Source organism: Ipomoea nil, unplaced genomic scaffold (assembly GCF_001879475.1).
Source record: "Ipomoea nil cultivar Tokyo-kokei standard unplaced genomic scaffold, Asagao_1.1 scaffold1317, whole genome shotgun sequence".
In the NCBI taxonomy this organism is placed as follows: Eukaryota; Viridiplantae; Streptophyta; class Magnoliopsida; order Solanales; family Convolvulaceae; genus Ipomoea; species Ipomoea nil.
In genome coordinates this window covers 3,990,613-4,006,403 of record NW_017617745.1, presented here as the reverse complement: position 1 = coordinate 4,006,403, position 15,791 = coordinate 3,990,613, and the positions used below count along the sequence as shown (strand labels likewise).

Here is a 15,791-nt window from a genome sequence, read left to right as displayed (position 1 = left end):
ACTCAACAATGGCTCCATCTACTCCGTATCTATTATAGTTTCGGTATAAGTCATTAATGGCTCCATAGTGTAGTTGACATATTATGTTGTAGTTAATGACAAACACATAATATATTAAATTCAAACAAATAATTTGAATGTTATTTTGGATTAGGAATCACAATACAAGGTGAACCCTAGTTTGTAGTATAATTTGTCGTCGTACATGTTCGTCATATACTAAAGTTACAAATTTCATCTTTAATTTTCGTTCTTAATGTTTTGTTAGTAAAGCGACAAAAAATGCAACGCCAATGATAACTTAGGAGCGAATTCTACAATTAACGTATAACTTTTAGATGAAAAGTGCAATTTTCCCTTTTAAAATATGAATAGCCTGCTAGTTGGGATGTGGCCAACGACTCAATGCAGGCTAACTCGAATAGCCCCCGGCAAATTATGTTGTGGAATCGTGTCCACTTTGTAAGGTGGACACGGTTCCAAAACTGTTCATAATTATGAATATATAGTTCAAAAATTATGAACACAGAGTTGTGAACATAATTATGAACATATAGTTCTGTAATTATGAATATAGAGATTCAATAATTGTGAATATGAAGTTCAAAAATTATGAATATATAGCTTTATAATTATGAACATATAATTCAGTAATTATGAACATAGAGTTATGTAATTGTGAATATAGAGTTAAAAAATTATGAATATATAGCTTTATAATTATAATTCAGTAATAATGAACATAGGATCCTGTCCACCTTGCAAAGTGGCCACGGTTTCACAGCATAACGATTGAATAGCCCCCCAACCTGCGCGAATGAAGCCCACAAGCCAAAAGTTTTAAGCCCTAATTCGTTCCATCGCAAGCTTCAACCCACTTTGACACCTCTACACATAACAGGGCGTTTGGTTGGAGGGAATTTAAATTCCCTTTCCACTTAATTCCCAGTTAATTCCAAAGGCCATAAAATTCCTTAGTTTGGGTTGGAAGGAATTGCAATTCTCCCATTTTCATGGAATTAAAATCCCATGTCCCCCCTATGGTATTTTAATTCCTGGGGTTTTAGGAAGAAAAAAAGCTAGTGATGAGACAAAATTATCCCTCTTTTTTTAGTAAATACCCAAAATAGTCCATCGACTATAGCTAAATTCACAAATTGGTCATCAACTTTCAATTTCAACCAATTAAGTCCTTAACTTTGCAATTTTGGCACGATTTGGTCCTCCATTTATTTGACTGTTTGTTGATCGCGATCTTTGATGATATATATGTAGTTTCACGTGCAAAGCTCAAGAGAACGCTCTTGGAGGTGACATCGTTGTTTCGGAGGGAGAAGTGCTTCTCCGCTTGCTGCTTGAGGATCACGAGCCAGTTCAGCTTAGAGAACGCTCTTGGAGGTGACAGCGCCGTTTCGAAGGGGGGAAGTGCTTCTCTGCTTGCTGCTTGGGGATCCCGAGCCGGTTCAGCTTGCCTACATCGCTTGGAGTCACGGCTTTCTCGAAGAGCCACTCCAGGGACTTCGGCGATCTATCTATCAAAAGCTATAATCTCTCCGGCATGGGGTGCAGCGCTGGCAGTGGATTCAAATGTAACAGTGCGGTCTAGAAATGCAACCGGAACCTTAAAAAAATGACGATGGACCATGAAATTACATATATATCCTAAAAAAGCGCAGTCAACAAACGGACAAATAGACAAAGGACCAAATTGTGTTAAAATTGCAAAGTTAAGAACTTAATTGGTTGAAATTAAAAGTCGAGGACCAATTTGTGAATTTAGCTATAATCGATGGACCATTTTGGGTATTTACTATAAAATTAATACCACAACAACAATTGACATTTTGGACTTTATACTACTTATTCCCTTTCAATTTCAATGTGTACCAAACATTGGAATTGAAAGTCTCAGTAATCCTATTCCTGTAAACCAAACACTGACATTTAAATTCCCACTTTATTCCCAGTAATTCATCTCCCATGAAATTGCAATTCCTTTCCCACGTAATTCCCCCATTCCAACGTAATTCCCCCATTCCAACCAAACGCCCTGTAATATGTTAACTACAAACTACATATGTAAAGTAGACATTGATCTATGGTATAACAATTGGTTGTCCTCACCCAGCGCCAAGTGTTCATTACATTCTTATGCACAATCATTTAATCACATGCTGACACTTCAATCAAAAAGTCAAAAGTCATTTAATTATGAAAGAAAGCTAATCAGATTGTGAAGAAAGCCAACGGATCATAATGCACAAGATAACTATATTGTTTCTCTGCAAGATGTAAAAGAATTACAATAAATTTCACCTACAAGTATGTTTGAACAAACCATGAAGTAATTACAAAAAAGTATAGTATAGGGAAAAAAAAATCAGGAAAATTGCAATTCACACCATCTCATGTCTCCAATAGCCTCTGTAACACCAAGATCAACTCAAATTTCACAATACCAAATACAAGTATTGACATGCCATACCAAAGAGCTGAAGGGAAGACGTAGTGGAATGACGGAATTATATCCTCGTCCCATTGTATAGTTTTGACGGTTTAACTTCAAGACCATAGAGGCTTCAACAAATTTCAATTATTTGTGCAACAAAGAATTTTACAGTACTCTCTCCTAACACCTAATCTCATAGGAACCAGCTTTGGTAATGTAACGAACCCATTCAACTGTGTTATAGCCACTCTTCTCCCACACCTGCAGATATATAATCGTTGTTAAAGCTATATATTGTTTGCTAAAAGGGGCGTGTCTATAGAAGTATATTTGGTAAACACCAACCTTGAGAAAACGAACACGTAATCCAGATGCTGTAAACATGGGAACCTGCAAAATACAGATTCTTAGTCGTATCATCTCCACGCAAGGCGGGAAGGACTTGGTGGGGCAAAGAAAAACATCGCTAAGAAGAAAGCACAGAAAAAGGGTGGTCTCGTCCCACAGTTGAGTTCACAACAAATAATCAAATATAGTTTAAGCAGTAGTTTTCATATGCATTATAATCCATCTGAGTTCTACTACATATACTCCCAAATTCTACTCCCTCACTTTTACTCTATGATGTGGCAAACAAGGATAGGATATTTTCATCATGTGGGTCCCAAGACAAGTGTCTACATCAAAGATTTGTGAAAGGGAGTAAGAAGTGGAAGTACATGTAGTATTTTCCAATCCATCTAGTCTCATGTGAGCTAATGCAGATCAGAACTGAGAAAAGATTATTCCGTGCAAACATTACCCCAAACAAGTAAAAGGTCTGACAAGAACTCAGTATTCACTATCCTTGAGTCAGTATAGCAGTGTGCTTAAGTTTAATGTATTTCATATAAAACATAAAAAGATATAGGAATAAGGGTCAAATAGGCCATCGAACTGCACAAGATAATGCAATTAGGCCACTGAACCTAAAAAATCAACAATCGGGTCCCTAAACTAACCAATTTCAAACAAATCTTCCAATTTGTAGGTTTCCAACAGGTTAACAGGTCATACTCCCAAATTAATTATTTTTTAAAAAATAAAATTTAAAAATTAATTATTTAAGTAATTAAAAAAAAAAACAAAAACAGAAACGGCCGGAGACGAAGAAACCAGTTTCTTCGTCTCCACGGCCGGAGACGAAGAAACTCTTCGTCTCCGGCCGTGGAGACGAAGAAGTTTCTTCGTCTCCGGCCGTTTCTGTTTTTGTTTTTTTTTTTTGTTTTTTTTTTTTTTAATAATTAATTTTTAAATTTTATTTTTTAAAAAATAATTAATTTGGTTGTTGACTTGTTAGAAACCTTCAAATTGGATGAATTGTTAGGAATTGGTTAGTTTAGGGACTCAATTGTTGGTTTTTTGGGTTCAGTGGCCTAATTGTATTATTAGGTGCAGTTCGATGGCCTATTTGACCCTTATTCCAAAGATATAAAAATGACAAAATCCATCCCATCTATCTCAATGCATATTCCTCATAACAATTGCTACAATGGATAAAATATAGTATAAAGGTCTATTTATTTCCCTGAAAGGACAAAATCCACACACCTGAAATTCCATTTGAATCGGTGGCCGAGTCCATGATTTCTTCTCTGTCATTGTTGAAATCAACTCTACTTCAGCACTCAATGTTGGCTCAGTTTGTCCAGGAAATTTTCGAATCCTGCAGCAAATATATGTGAAAGTTACAGGCTTACAGCTTAATAAGCTAGTATTATGACAGTTAACCTCTCTCAAAGGACGAAAACACAACATTCTTCTTGAAAAACAGAAATCCAACCAAGACCTAGCTCAGATCTGACACACACACACACAAAAAGCCACTAGCATGTGCCATATAATTACGATTTTAATAAAATTTGTATTTTTGGCCTAATGATTAGAACAAAATTACAGTATCTTCCATTTTCAACCAATGTTGTAAGAATCGCGAGGTGCCCATTGGGCATTTGATGGGCGACCAGTGCCTAGGTGCACAACTAAAAAAACAAAAACTTGGGTTTTCTTGCTTATGGCATCTTGGTTTTATAGACTTCTAGCAAGTATTCCCCCCATAAAATATAAATGCTCAATAGCACATAATGCTCTAACCATAACATATACCAAAAAAAAGGCCACCTAGTCGGCCAACTGCATAGGAGGCTGATTTTCCCATTCTTCCCTTCAGCTTAGGGCCACATGGGCCGATTTTTACAACACCACTTTCAACGTTTAATTTGTTTCTTTTTCCTTAAAAGATAGTGGTTTGGGCTCTCATGTCAATAATTCCTTAGAAAGATGGGAAGTAGAAGCCAGAGTAGGCAGACATGCAAGTGGAAGCTGTTTCGTGGGAAATTAGGGTGCATGTGAAGAAATATGGCATTTGCCCCTCACCATCCATAGTATGATGTTCACACAACTAAGGTGATTAAACCAGATTAAGCACATGTAATAACTATCAGGAAAATGGAATTTCAGAGATAGTTAAGGATCACATCTTAAGTGGATAACCTTATGAAAAAGTCATAATCAAGGATTCCATATAACAGTCAAAAATGAAATTATAGTGGAAAGTTTCCTCAAACAAATAAAGATACTCACTTCCAGACCAAACAGTCAATAGAAGGATTATACTTTGCTTTTCCTGATGTCACCTGAAAATTTGTTTTTGCCGTTTGCTTTGGTACTGGAATTTTAATCACTACACCGAGTGCGAACATTTTAGCACCGAAGACACTCTTAACCTGAGAGAAAAAATATATATATACATATATGGAAATATATTTAACAAGCAATAGAAGTTATAGAACATTATCATACTCCAAAGATGATTACAGACCTTTACATTCACTTCCATGCGTGTCCGACCTAATTCCTTTATAGTTGGCAAAACACGGAAAGGAAGATTTACACCTTCAGTAATACGATACCTGTAGAGAAAAACCCAAAATGAAAACACTATTATTTCAATGCTATTACAGTTTCAACAAATTCAAAAAAGCTGAATACCTCATTCAATTTAACTATGTATGTTACACACTAATTCAATATCAAAAAAAAGTATTGTATTATTGTAAGGACTTTCCTTTCTTCCGAACCCATTGCCCTTCTAAAGGTAAAAGCTGAAGATCTAACCTTTAGGCCACCCACCTCTTTAGTGATGGTAGGTTATTATATACTGGAAAGTTAAAAACATACACAGAAGGAATTATTGACTTACTTCATCAGTTCAAATTCACCATCTGGGGGAACAAAGCTGACAGTCTTCTCTGAGTTGAATCTTGTCAAATTTACACACTGATGGAAAGTGACATCATCAAGCTCAATAGTTTTTCCACTGCATGAGGCAGCATAGTAAGTCAGCAAGCATACGTAACTAAACAATTATGGAGATGCTCAGACAAACTTTGTCTAAGCCCAAAATTCAAATACATAATTGTAGTGGAGAATTTGTGAGACTTAATAAAGGAACATAATGAAAAGAGATGAGCCTGCAGAAGATACCTCTTAGTTGGGCGGGATTTGAGCTGCGACTCTTTCTCAAGGCCAATTTTATCATTTAAGCCCAACTTCAGATCAGGCATCCCGGAAAGGAAACACTTCATGAGGACTTTTCCAGTAACATCACAACGTAAAACACTACCTACAATAGTAACCTTCTAATTAAAGCCAGAAATGAAAAGCATTGAGGCTTGAGCTAGACTAGTGAAATACTGAAATTTTCACATTACCAACCTTTAGAGGACATGAGAAGATTGACACTTTCCACAATATCCAGAAACACCTGTCAAATAACAAAGATGATAATTGCATACAATAGCTACTTGTCAGGAAAATCATATTGAAAGGGGATATTAAAATTTAAGGCAAAATAATCCACCTCATTCTTCTTGTATACAAGACCCTCCCTCCGCCAGCCAACAGCACCAGTGACTTGTAATGTTGCATTAGGAACTGGTCTATCAACAGGCTGTTTGGTTTTGCATTTTACAAAAGAATAGATAAGTACACTCACCCAAGCAGCATTTTATTTGATTTTTTTTTTCTATTGTGTAGATTATTATCAAAACACAATACAAGTCAATGGCCAATACTTACTTTTGACGAAAATGGGGAGCGCACACCTTCTTGAGTAATGTAGAGCTTCAAAATTTCAGGCGAAAGATTTTGGGGGTAACCAAAGTCCATAATTTCTGCAATTTGACCATAAAACAATTTCAGAAGAAGATTTACTCATTCTTACAGAAAATGAACACAGTATGATATTAGTACTTTATAAGGACCTGAACAAACATTTGTTGTAATTGAAGCATGTGTTCTATCTCAACTAAAAGCCAAAACTGATAGTTGGATTGCACATTAATGGTTATATGCTCAACACGCCCCCTCACATATGCGGTGGGTTCCAAGCAACACGTGGACCGTAGTCGCTTATCGGGTGACGTAGAGACGCGAACCCATGACCTTTGGTCTGGCTCTGATACCAAATTGAAGCATATGCTCCAACTCAACTAAAAGCCTAAGCTGATAGTTGGATTGCACATTAATGGTTATATGCTCAACAGTTGTGACTAAAAAGAAAAATTATCTTTGGAAAATGGCAATTTTCATCCCTAAATTATTGGAAAAACGGAAAATAACAGTTTTTGTCCCTCAATTATACCTGTTACCACTTTTCATCCCTCAAATGTCTGTGAAGTGGCTCTTTTAACCCGACCCAAACAAAGCTCAGGGATGAAAAAGCCACATGGCAAACAATTGAGGGGCGAAAAGTGCTACCTATAATTGTAATTCAAGGACAAAAATTCACATTACTCCATTATCTATGTTGAAATTGAGGGATTGATAGGTCTGGCGGGTGGAGAATAACCACCACCCGCCAGTTAGGCGGAAGCAAAATATGTGAGAACCAAAGAACAAGAGAATATATTATAATGAAAGATTACAATAGATTGTCTCTCTTAATGTATATTCTATACTTCTATGGACCTTTATATATACTAAACTAGATACTAAATTAGTTTAGGAAACTACTAATAAGAATAGGAAACTAAGACAACTTTCTTAATATTCAACACTCCCCCTCAAGCTGGAACATCTGACGTTCCAAGCTTGGATTAAAACAAGCACTCTACCTCACTCAAAATTACAAATGAAAATTAAATGCAACTAGAGGATAACAGTGCGAGATGGCTTCGGAGGGACAATGCTATACACAACCCTTGGGAATGAAAGCACCAGGGGCAAAGCTTGTCACGAACATCCTTGGGAATGGAGGCACCAAGGGAAAACACGAACACCATCACAGCAACATAAGCACTCTAGGATGGATGACTTCAAAAGAGATTGCACTATGTTTGACCCTTCCTTGAGAATGAACACGAAGGCACCAAGAACGGAGCTGAACACAATCCTTGGGAATAAAGACGAAGACACCAAGGACCCTTGGGAATAAAGGCACCAAGGACGAAGCTAAACACGATCTTGGGAATGAACACACCGAGGACGGAACTGAACACGAACCTCGGGAATGAAGATGAACACACCAAGGATAGAGTTAAACATGAACAACCTCCCGATAACACAAGAGAGCGGTAGAGACAAAAAGGGAGCAAATAATAGCAAAGGATGCAATAGAGCCCATAGTAATGAAGACAAAATAGCAAAGGATAACACACCGATTGTAGATAGTTACACTCCCCCCTACTTGAAACATGGGAAATAATCAAAGGTCTTTATAACAGTGCTGAAACTGAAGGCCCATGGGATAAGGCAAACCGGAGATAAGGAAACAAACACACAGTTATACCAAAACACAAACACCATGGGGAGAAGTTCAGCAACAAATCCAAAAAAAGAACCTTCAAATTTCACCAAAAAGTCCAAAAATGGCAAGAGATTCTGCCTCAAGGGAGGTTTGACTGACGTTGACCATTGACCGGCGAAGTTGACCGGCGACCGACGGAAGATCGGGAAACACAGGTACATGCGTCTCCTCAAGACGAATCCAATGGTGGCAACGAAGTCTCGAACGGATATCGGAGCAGAGAGATCTGGCCGGAAAACGATAGCAAATCTCGGCGGCGGTGGTTTTGGCTCCGGTGGCGGTAGCGGCTGTGACGGCGGCGGGAAAGAAGAAAAGAATTATTTAGGGTTTAGGCTCTGATACCATGTTGAAATTGAGGGATTGATAGGTCTGGTGGGTGGAGAATAACCACCACCCGCCAGTTAGGCGGAAGCAAAATATGTGAGAACCAAAGAACAAGAGAATATATTATAATGAAAGATTACAATAGATTGTCTCTCTTAATGTATATTCTATACTTCTATGGACCTCTATATATACTAAACTAGATACTAAATTAGTTTAGGAAACTACTAATAAGAATAGGAAACTAAGACAACTTTCCTAATATTCAACAATCTATTTTTATGCACACATGCTAAAAATGTGAAGGAACAGCTACATGTGAATGGCATCACCTAAATTGTCCAAGTAGGCCAGACTGTGCTAATTAGCAAGCTCATGAGAAAATGATTTTTTTGTCAAATCATTTTTTAAAAATATTTTTTCATGCAAGGATAGCTGAAGTGTTCAAGATCATTGATTGTAGTCAATTAAATGAATTAGCATCAATCTAGATCAGGTCCTAATTGATTGAAATTCCATCAAATCAAGTATTCATAACTCTAACTTCATAAGTTTCCACCTCTTCAGTTGCAATGAATGCAGCCAAACTTTTTCAGCAAGCATCAGAACTTGGAAGATTACTAAATAGTCGACGCAGTGATTCTAGATACGTTTAAAATAAATAAATCTGTAGAACTGAGAAGAGAAAAATGTACACACAATTGCTAAATGAAGCCTTGATTAGGTAGTTCTGTAACAAAATGTGTAAAGTATACGAGTATCTTTATAGCATACCATCCAAAAGTTCATAAATTAAAACAAAATTATTGCGAATGGCATCTTCATCAAAAGCTCCACCAAAATATGATTTGAACAAGGCAACTGCCTGCACAGAAGTTAGATATGTTGTAAGACACTCAAACAGAACTCATGTAAAACCATTAACCATAATTAGTTAACTCCCACAAACTTATGATTTATGGAGTTTAGTTTCTCACCCTAGGCAAACCAGCATAAGAAATGAAGGTATTTATTTCAGGCTTTATAACATAATGCACCTTACCCTTATGACATTAGAAATACTAAATTATATGTTTATTCATTAAAAGAACGGAAAAGAAGACAAGGGGCTTCTGCATACTTGACATGTATAGGGAAATGAAAATAAACTATTTCTGCAGAACCTAACGTCACATAATGTTTCCAGTTTTTGCAACATGTAGAAAGGATCGTCATTGTGCAAATGCTAGTATTTCTTTTATAGGTAAAGTAATCTATAGCAATGGAGTTGGCCTTCCTTCAAATCAATACATTCTAAAATGAAATGGTGCTCCTCTAAATAGCAAGAGTGCATATTTGCATAGCTGATAATCAATAATGCTTTTCTCTAAATAACAGTTCACCTAGTTTAATATCCCAAGAATGAAAAAACACTGAACATCCCATGAACACAAGTATCAAGAACAGCCACTGACCTCAACAACAAACTTGAAAGCACAAGCAACATTAGCATTGGTGCTGACAACAATCACTATATAGACATTACTAATTCTCATATACAAGAAAGAGCAGCCTCCTATCTGTCTCACAGGACATGTCCCCAGTTCTTTTGTCTGCATTATATGTGTACGGAAGGCATCTACCATATTTCCCCTGATCACATTAAAAGGAATGGCATAAAAATTAAACATTATTGTTATGCAATGGAGAAATAGAACATGCATTTCCAATTATAATAAACAAGAGGACTAGCCCGCATGGGTAGCTCAACTGGTCACAAAAGTGAAATTTGTCACAAGAAACAGAGGATTAAGTCTCACCCACACCAGTGTAAGAGCAACCTCTCAAAATGAGGGGTGCTCCTTGTGCACTGTGAGCAACAGTCTAGCCTCTATTGATCAGTTGAGTCACCCTGATTTACCCCTCCACAAGGCAAGAGTGTGGGGCTGCCTGGGTGGGCAATTCCACCTTTATGTCACAATAAACAAGAGGACTAAAACTCTTGGAGTTTAGGAGACTGTGCAATGGTGAAATACGATACGCATTCAAGTCAAAGGTAATCAATCAGACTTTTAATTCCAGCCCAGCAGCCTAAAAGAACAGCCTTTATATTGCAGTAATAATAATGAAGATCTTTTAAATCTCATCTTTGACCCGAACTGATATCCAATGTTACAATTGAAAGAAAGGGTTTTTACATTCTCGATTTCCCCCCATAAGTTTCTACTGAGAAAAAAGGAAAACAAGCTATCATCAGAACTAAATAAGTCAAACTTCAACCACCATGGAATCACCAATCTCTTAATGCACTGAATTTTCAGAATTCCCCAAAAATCAATCGAAAAATTAACACATAGATAGTGCAAGAGAGGGAATAGCACACCCGACGTCATCGCGGTAGAGGCGGTTAATGAGGACGTCGCCCCGGAGATTTAAGAAGTATATAGCAGAAGCTGCCACGGGCATGGCTGCAACCCAGTAGATCTGCCTCCAGATTAATCCGAATAGACTGGATCGGGTCGGATCTACAGTTACAGACAGAGCGGAATCGAGGAATGAGGAATGAGGTTTGAGAAGTAGAAAAGTTCAGAAATGGTGAGCGCTTTGCTTTATGGACAATTGTTGCGCCGTCTCTCCGTATAAACTTTGATTTAATATGTCTGAAAAGTATAATTATAAAACAAAACATATACGGAGTACTATTATTGATAATAACAGTAGTTCTACTACATGTACTCCAAATTATATGTATTTTTTTTAATTTTGGTTTTTCTTCTACAGACTCTATTATAATATAATATATGTTTATACGTATTTTCTCACTTTAAATCTGTGACCTCTCATTTAAGGGAGTCACACAAATGTCATTGAGCTACAAGATACTTGATAATTTTTCAAGTTTAATCCTTTTTTTTTATTAATTTGATCAATTTTGGTTCTTGACCTTTTTAAATTAGTCAAATTTAATCTAAAACGCCATCTATAATATGTCTGAAATATAGGTGTTCAATCGGTTAACCGAACCGTTTTAACCCCGAACCGAATTAACTGAAGTTTTTTTTCCTTTAACTGTTAACCGAATCGAAGTTTGCTCTACCGAATTCACCGAACCGAAACTTTTTTCGGTTAATCGGTCGGTTAACCGATTAACCGAACTTTTTAAAGCTAAAATTTAAAATTTTAAAAATAACACCTAAAATAATAAATTCAATTAAAATAAAATACATATCATAATAAATTCATAACAAAATATACAAAAACAATAATTATAAACTCCAAATTAGTATTTATATTATTTTTTTTTACATTGTAGTATCTGTTTGTATACTTTCTCAACCTATTGAAACACAAAGAGCTAATAACGTCTCCACTAAGGCTCGAACTTACAACCTTCCAAATGGAAGTCCAACCCGGGTACCATTATACCACATAGTCCTGGTATTTATATTTATATTATTATTTAGGGAAAAGGGTCAAATAGGCCCTCGAACTTTAGCTTAAAAGTCAATTAGGCCCCTAAACTTTTTAAAGGTTCAATTACACCCATCAACAATTCATTTAGGTGCAATGAAGTCCAAAAACAAGTTAATGACCTGCTATCACAGGTCATTAGGATTCAGCCCACATTCCGGCGAATTTTTCAACAAAAAAAAGGTTACCAGCAACCGACCCAGATTTGCCGAAAATTTCGCCGGTCACTTCTTTTGTCGAAAATTTCGTCAGTCACTTTTTTTTTGCCAGAAAATTCGTCGGAAGGTGGCCTAAACCCTAATGACCTGTGATAGCAGGTCATTAATTTATTTTTGGGCTTCATTGCACTTAAATGAATTGTTGATGGGTGTAATTGCACCTTTAAAAAGTTTAGAGGCCTAATTGACTTTTAAGCTAAAGTTCGATGGTCTATTTGACCCTTTTCCCTATTATTTATATATATATTACAAATTTCGGTTAACCGACCTTTCGAACCGAATTAACCGTTAACCGAAGTTTTAAAATTCCTTTAACCATTAACCGAACCGAAAAAGTTCGGTTCGAAAACGGTTAACCGAACTTTGTCGGTTCGGTCGGTTAACCGAAAATTATTCGAAGTTTGCACACCCCTAGTCTGAAAAGTATATTATAAAACAAAACATATACTATTATTGCATAATAATAACTGTATATTTTTTGAATTTTGGTTTTTCTTCTACGGACTCTATTACAATATAATATATATTTATACATACTTTCTGACTTTGAATCTGTTACCTCTCATTTGAGGGAATCACAAAAATGTCATTGAACTACAAGTTACTTAGTAATTTTTCAAGTTTAATTTTTTTAAATTAATTTGAACAATTTTGGCTCTTGACCTTTTTAAATTAGTCAAATTGAATTTAAAACATTTGATAAAAATGAAGATATTTTATTTATTTTGAATTGAAATTAATCCATCCAAAAATTTTAAGAAACCAAATCGATAATTGTAGATTATAAATAAAAATATCACTATAATAATAATAATTTTTTACAATGCTATATTCCCTTATAAAAAAACTCAATTTTTGCCTCTTGAATGTATCCAATAAGTTGAGATTTGAAATTTAAAAATAAAATAAAAAGGACAAACTAACCAAACAAATTTGTCACATGAAAGAGTCACAAAAATTGAGTGATTTTTATAAGTAGGAAGCATTTTTGCAATAATAATAACAATAGTTAAATTCATTTTTAACGTTTTAACTAATTACGTTTTTCTTTTAACCTTCAAGCTTAAATTCAAAATCAACCAAAGTATGTAATGGTGCATTATTAACTATTGATGATCATCAACTATTATAAATACTAGTATAGCACCTATGCGATTAGGGGTGTAAAAGAGTCGAGCCGAGCTCGAGCCTGGGTTGGCTCGAGCTCGACAATTTTTGAACAGTTCGAGCTCGGTTCGAGTAGTTCAATTGTTTGAGTTCGAGTTCGAGTTCGTGCTTGATTTTGACTCAAACGAGTCGTCGACAGGCGGTCTTCCGGTGTCTCCGTATCTCGTCTCCGTGTCGTTGTCGTCGATAGTCTTCCAAACTCCAGAGTTAGGGCTTGGGATAATGGGGGCGGGAGTGCGGGACTGTGAGAGTACTGGAGTACGGTAAGCTTTAGAAGGGAGTAAAATTTTAATTTTTGATAATAATAATAATAATAATAATAATAATAATAATAATAATAATAATAATAATAATAATAATAATAATAATAATAATAATAATAATAATAATAATAATAATAATAATAATAATAATAATAATAATATTAATATTATTATTATTATTATTATTATTATTATTATTATTATTATTATTATTATTATTATTATTATTATTATTATTATTATTATTATTATTATTATTATTATTATTATAAGGCTCGTGAGCTCGGCTCGAGCTCGATAAGTAAACGAGCCCTCGAGTTCGAGCCGAGCTTTGACCGAGCCGCTCGCGAGTGGTTCGGCTCATTTACACCCCTACGTGCGATGCACGAATAGTAATATATATTCAATAATTATATTATTTATTATCAAATTTAAGTAATATAAATAAATACTCAAAATATTATATAATATTTTAACAATATCTTATTATGATAAAGAATCTATAATATCTAATATCAAATTTTACTTTATATTGACTTAGTGTTGGAACTAATTTTTTTTTTTTTTAAAAAGTGTCAAATAGGCCCACTACAAAGTGTTCAATTCTCACCACGAACTAAATTTGTTCATCTACCAGCTAAATTTGTTCAATAGACTTTTTTTGCAAGTTGCTAACAGAGTGTCTATTCAATTATTAAAAAATATATATAAAGTATATTATATATATATATATATATATATATATATATATATATATATATATATATATATATATATATATACACGACACGTACATGGAGCCTAAGATCTCCGGTTGCTTTCTATGGTTCTACTGTTCTAGAGGATGGGTTTACTCCAAACAATTATACATATGTGGGAGCACTATCTGCTTGTATTTCAAAACTAAAGATTAATACTAATTTTTATTAAAGATTAAATCTGCCTTCATGCTTCAAGCAATTTGCGGAAAAAATACCAATAATTTCATAGCTCACAGACCCAACTAACACTTCGTCTGGTGTCTACATATATAGCTAGCTGCTTTCGCAAGATGTCTTTGTCTCATATTATTCGGCCATGGCCGCTGCCCTCATTCCAGGCCGTTTGAGGTCCAAATCTGGACCTCATGTTTGACAGCCATGAGTCCCATGACTGTCCGGCTGTCTGCGAAATACGCAGCCACTGGCTGTCCGGCGTAGACAGCCAGTGGCTGAAATTCTTTTCTTTTTTTTTTAAATATATTTTTTAATAATTGAATAGGCAACTTGCAAAAAAATCCAATCGAACAAATTTAGATGGTAAATGGGTCTATTTGACACTTAATTTAGTTCGTGGTGAGAATTAAGCACTTCGCAGTAGTAGATGGGCCTATTTGACACTTCTGCCGAAAAAAAATCTTATATCCATCACTTGTCAAACTAAAAAAAAATACCACGGGCATACAAAGTAACAAAGAGAACTATACCAAACCTTATATTATTTATTATCCATAAATCAAACCTTATATGATGCACGAATAGTAATATATATTCAATAACTAGTATTTGTCCCGTGCGATGCACGGACAAAAATTTATAAGTATTGTAATGTTATGATACAAAGCAGGATCAATTTTATTAAAAATGTAAGTATAGTTATACATCGTAATATTTAAATGTTAAGACAATAAATATGACAAAAAATGCATTCATATTGCTAATCTCATTTGCAATAATGATCTTACAAAGTTAAACAGACAGAGAAAGACCCGGACTGCCTCGTGGTTTACACAAAAAAAAAAAAATAATAATGATCTTACAAATCTATTAATATGCATTCACACTTAAGGCGAAATTTTTTTTTCCCTACTTAATCTTACTTTACCTAACTTTCTTTGTAAATTATTAAAAAACTAATCAAAATTACAAACTATTAAAAAGTTAGTACATATCTCTTTCATATATATATATATATATATATATATATATATATATATATATATATATATATATATATATATATATTACTGTAGCCCATTTTCACAAAGGCCATTTACACTTTTGGAGGGAAAGTAGATTTCTGCTTTATTATAT

At 34.9% G+C, this 15,791-nt stretch overlaps 1 protein-coding gene across 1 annotated transcript; it reads right to left on the bottom strand.

The window, feature by feature from the left end:
• Positions 1-2,249: 2,249 nt before the first annotated feature.
• On the bottom strand, positions 2,250-11,245 carry LOC109185388 (AP-2 complex subunit mu). The gene is made up of 13 exons (XM_019335388.1): positions 10,984-11,245; positions 10,076-10,253; positions 9,396-9,486; positions 6,569-6,663; positions 6,351-6,440; positions 6,206-6,254; positions 5,975-6,113; positions 5,691-5,807; positions 5,310-5,400; positions 5,072-5,214; positions 4,040-4,154; positions 2,795-2,839; positions 2,250-2,710 (listed from the first exon to the last, which is right to left on the bottom strand). The coding sequence occupies exons 1-13, from the start codon at positions 11,064-11,066 to the stop codon at positions 2,630-2,632; spliced, it is 1,317 nt and encodes a 438-aa protein (XP_019190933.1). The 5' UTR covers positions 11,067-11,245; the 3' UTR covers positions 2,250-2,629.
• Between the last annotated feature and the right edge of the window lie 4,546 nt (positions 11,246-15,791).

What these genes read in the sequence shown, in the direction of transcription:
- LOC109185388 (XM_019335388.1), bottom strand. Translation starts at nt 11,066, where the DNA reads ATGCCCGTGGCAGCTTCTGCTATATACTTCTTAAATCTCCGGGGCGAC. An exon ending in AAATCCCGCCCAACTAAGAG is followed by an intron (nt 5,808 to 5,974) that starts GTATCTTCTGCA and finishes TGCCTCATGCAG; the next exon opens with TGGAAAAACTATTGAGCTTG. An exon ending in ATTGACTGTTTGGTCTGGAA is followed by an intron (nt 4,155 to 5,071) that starts GTGAGTATCTTT and finishes TATTTGCTGCAG; the next exon opens with GATTCGAAAATTTCCTGGAC.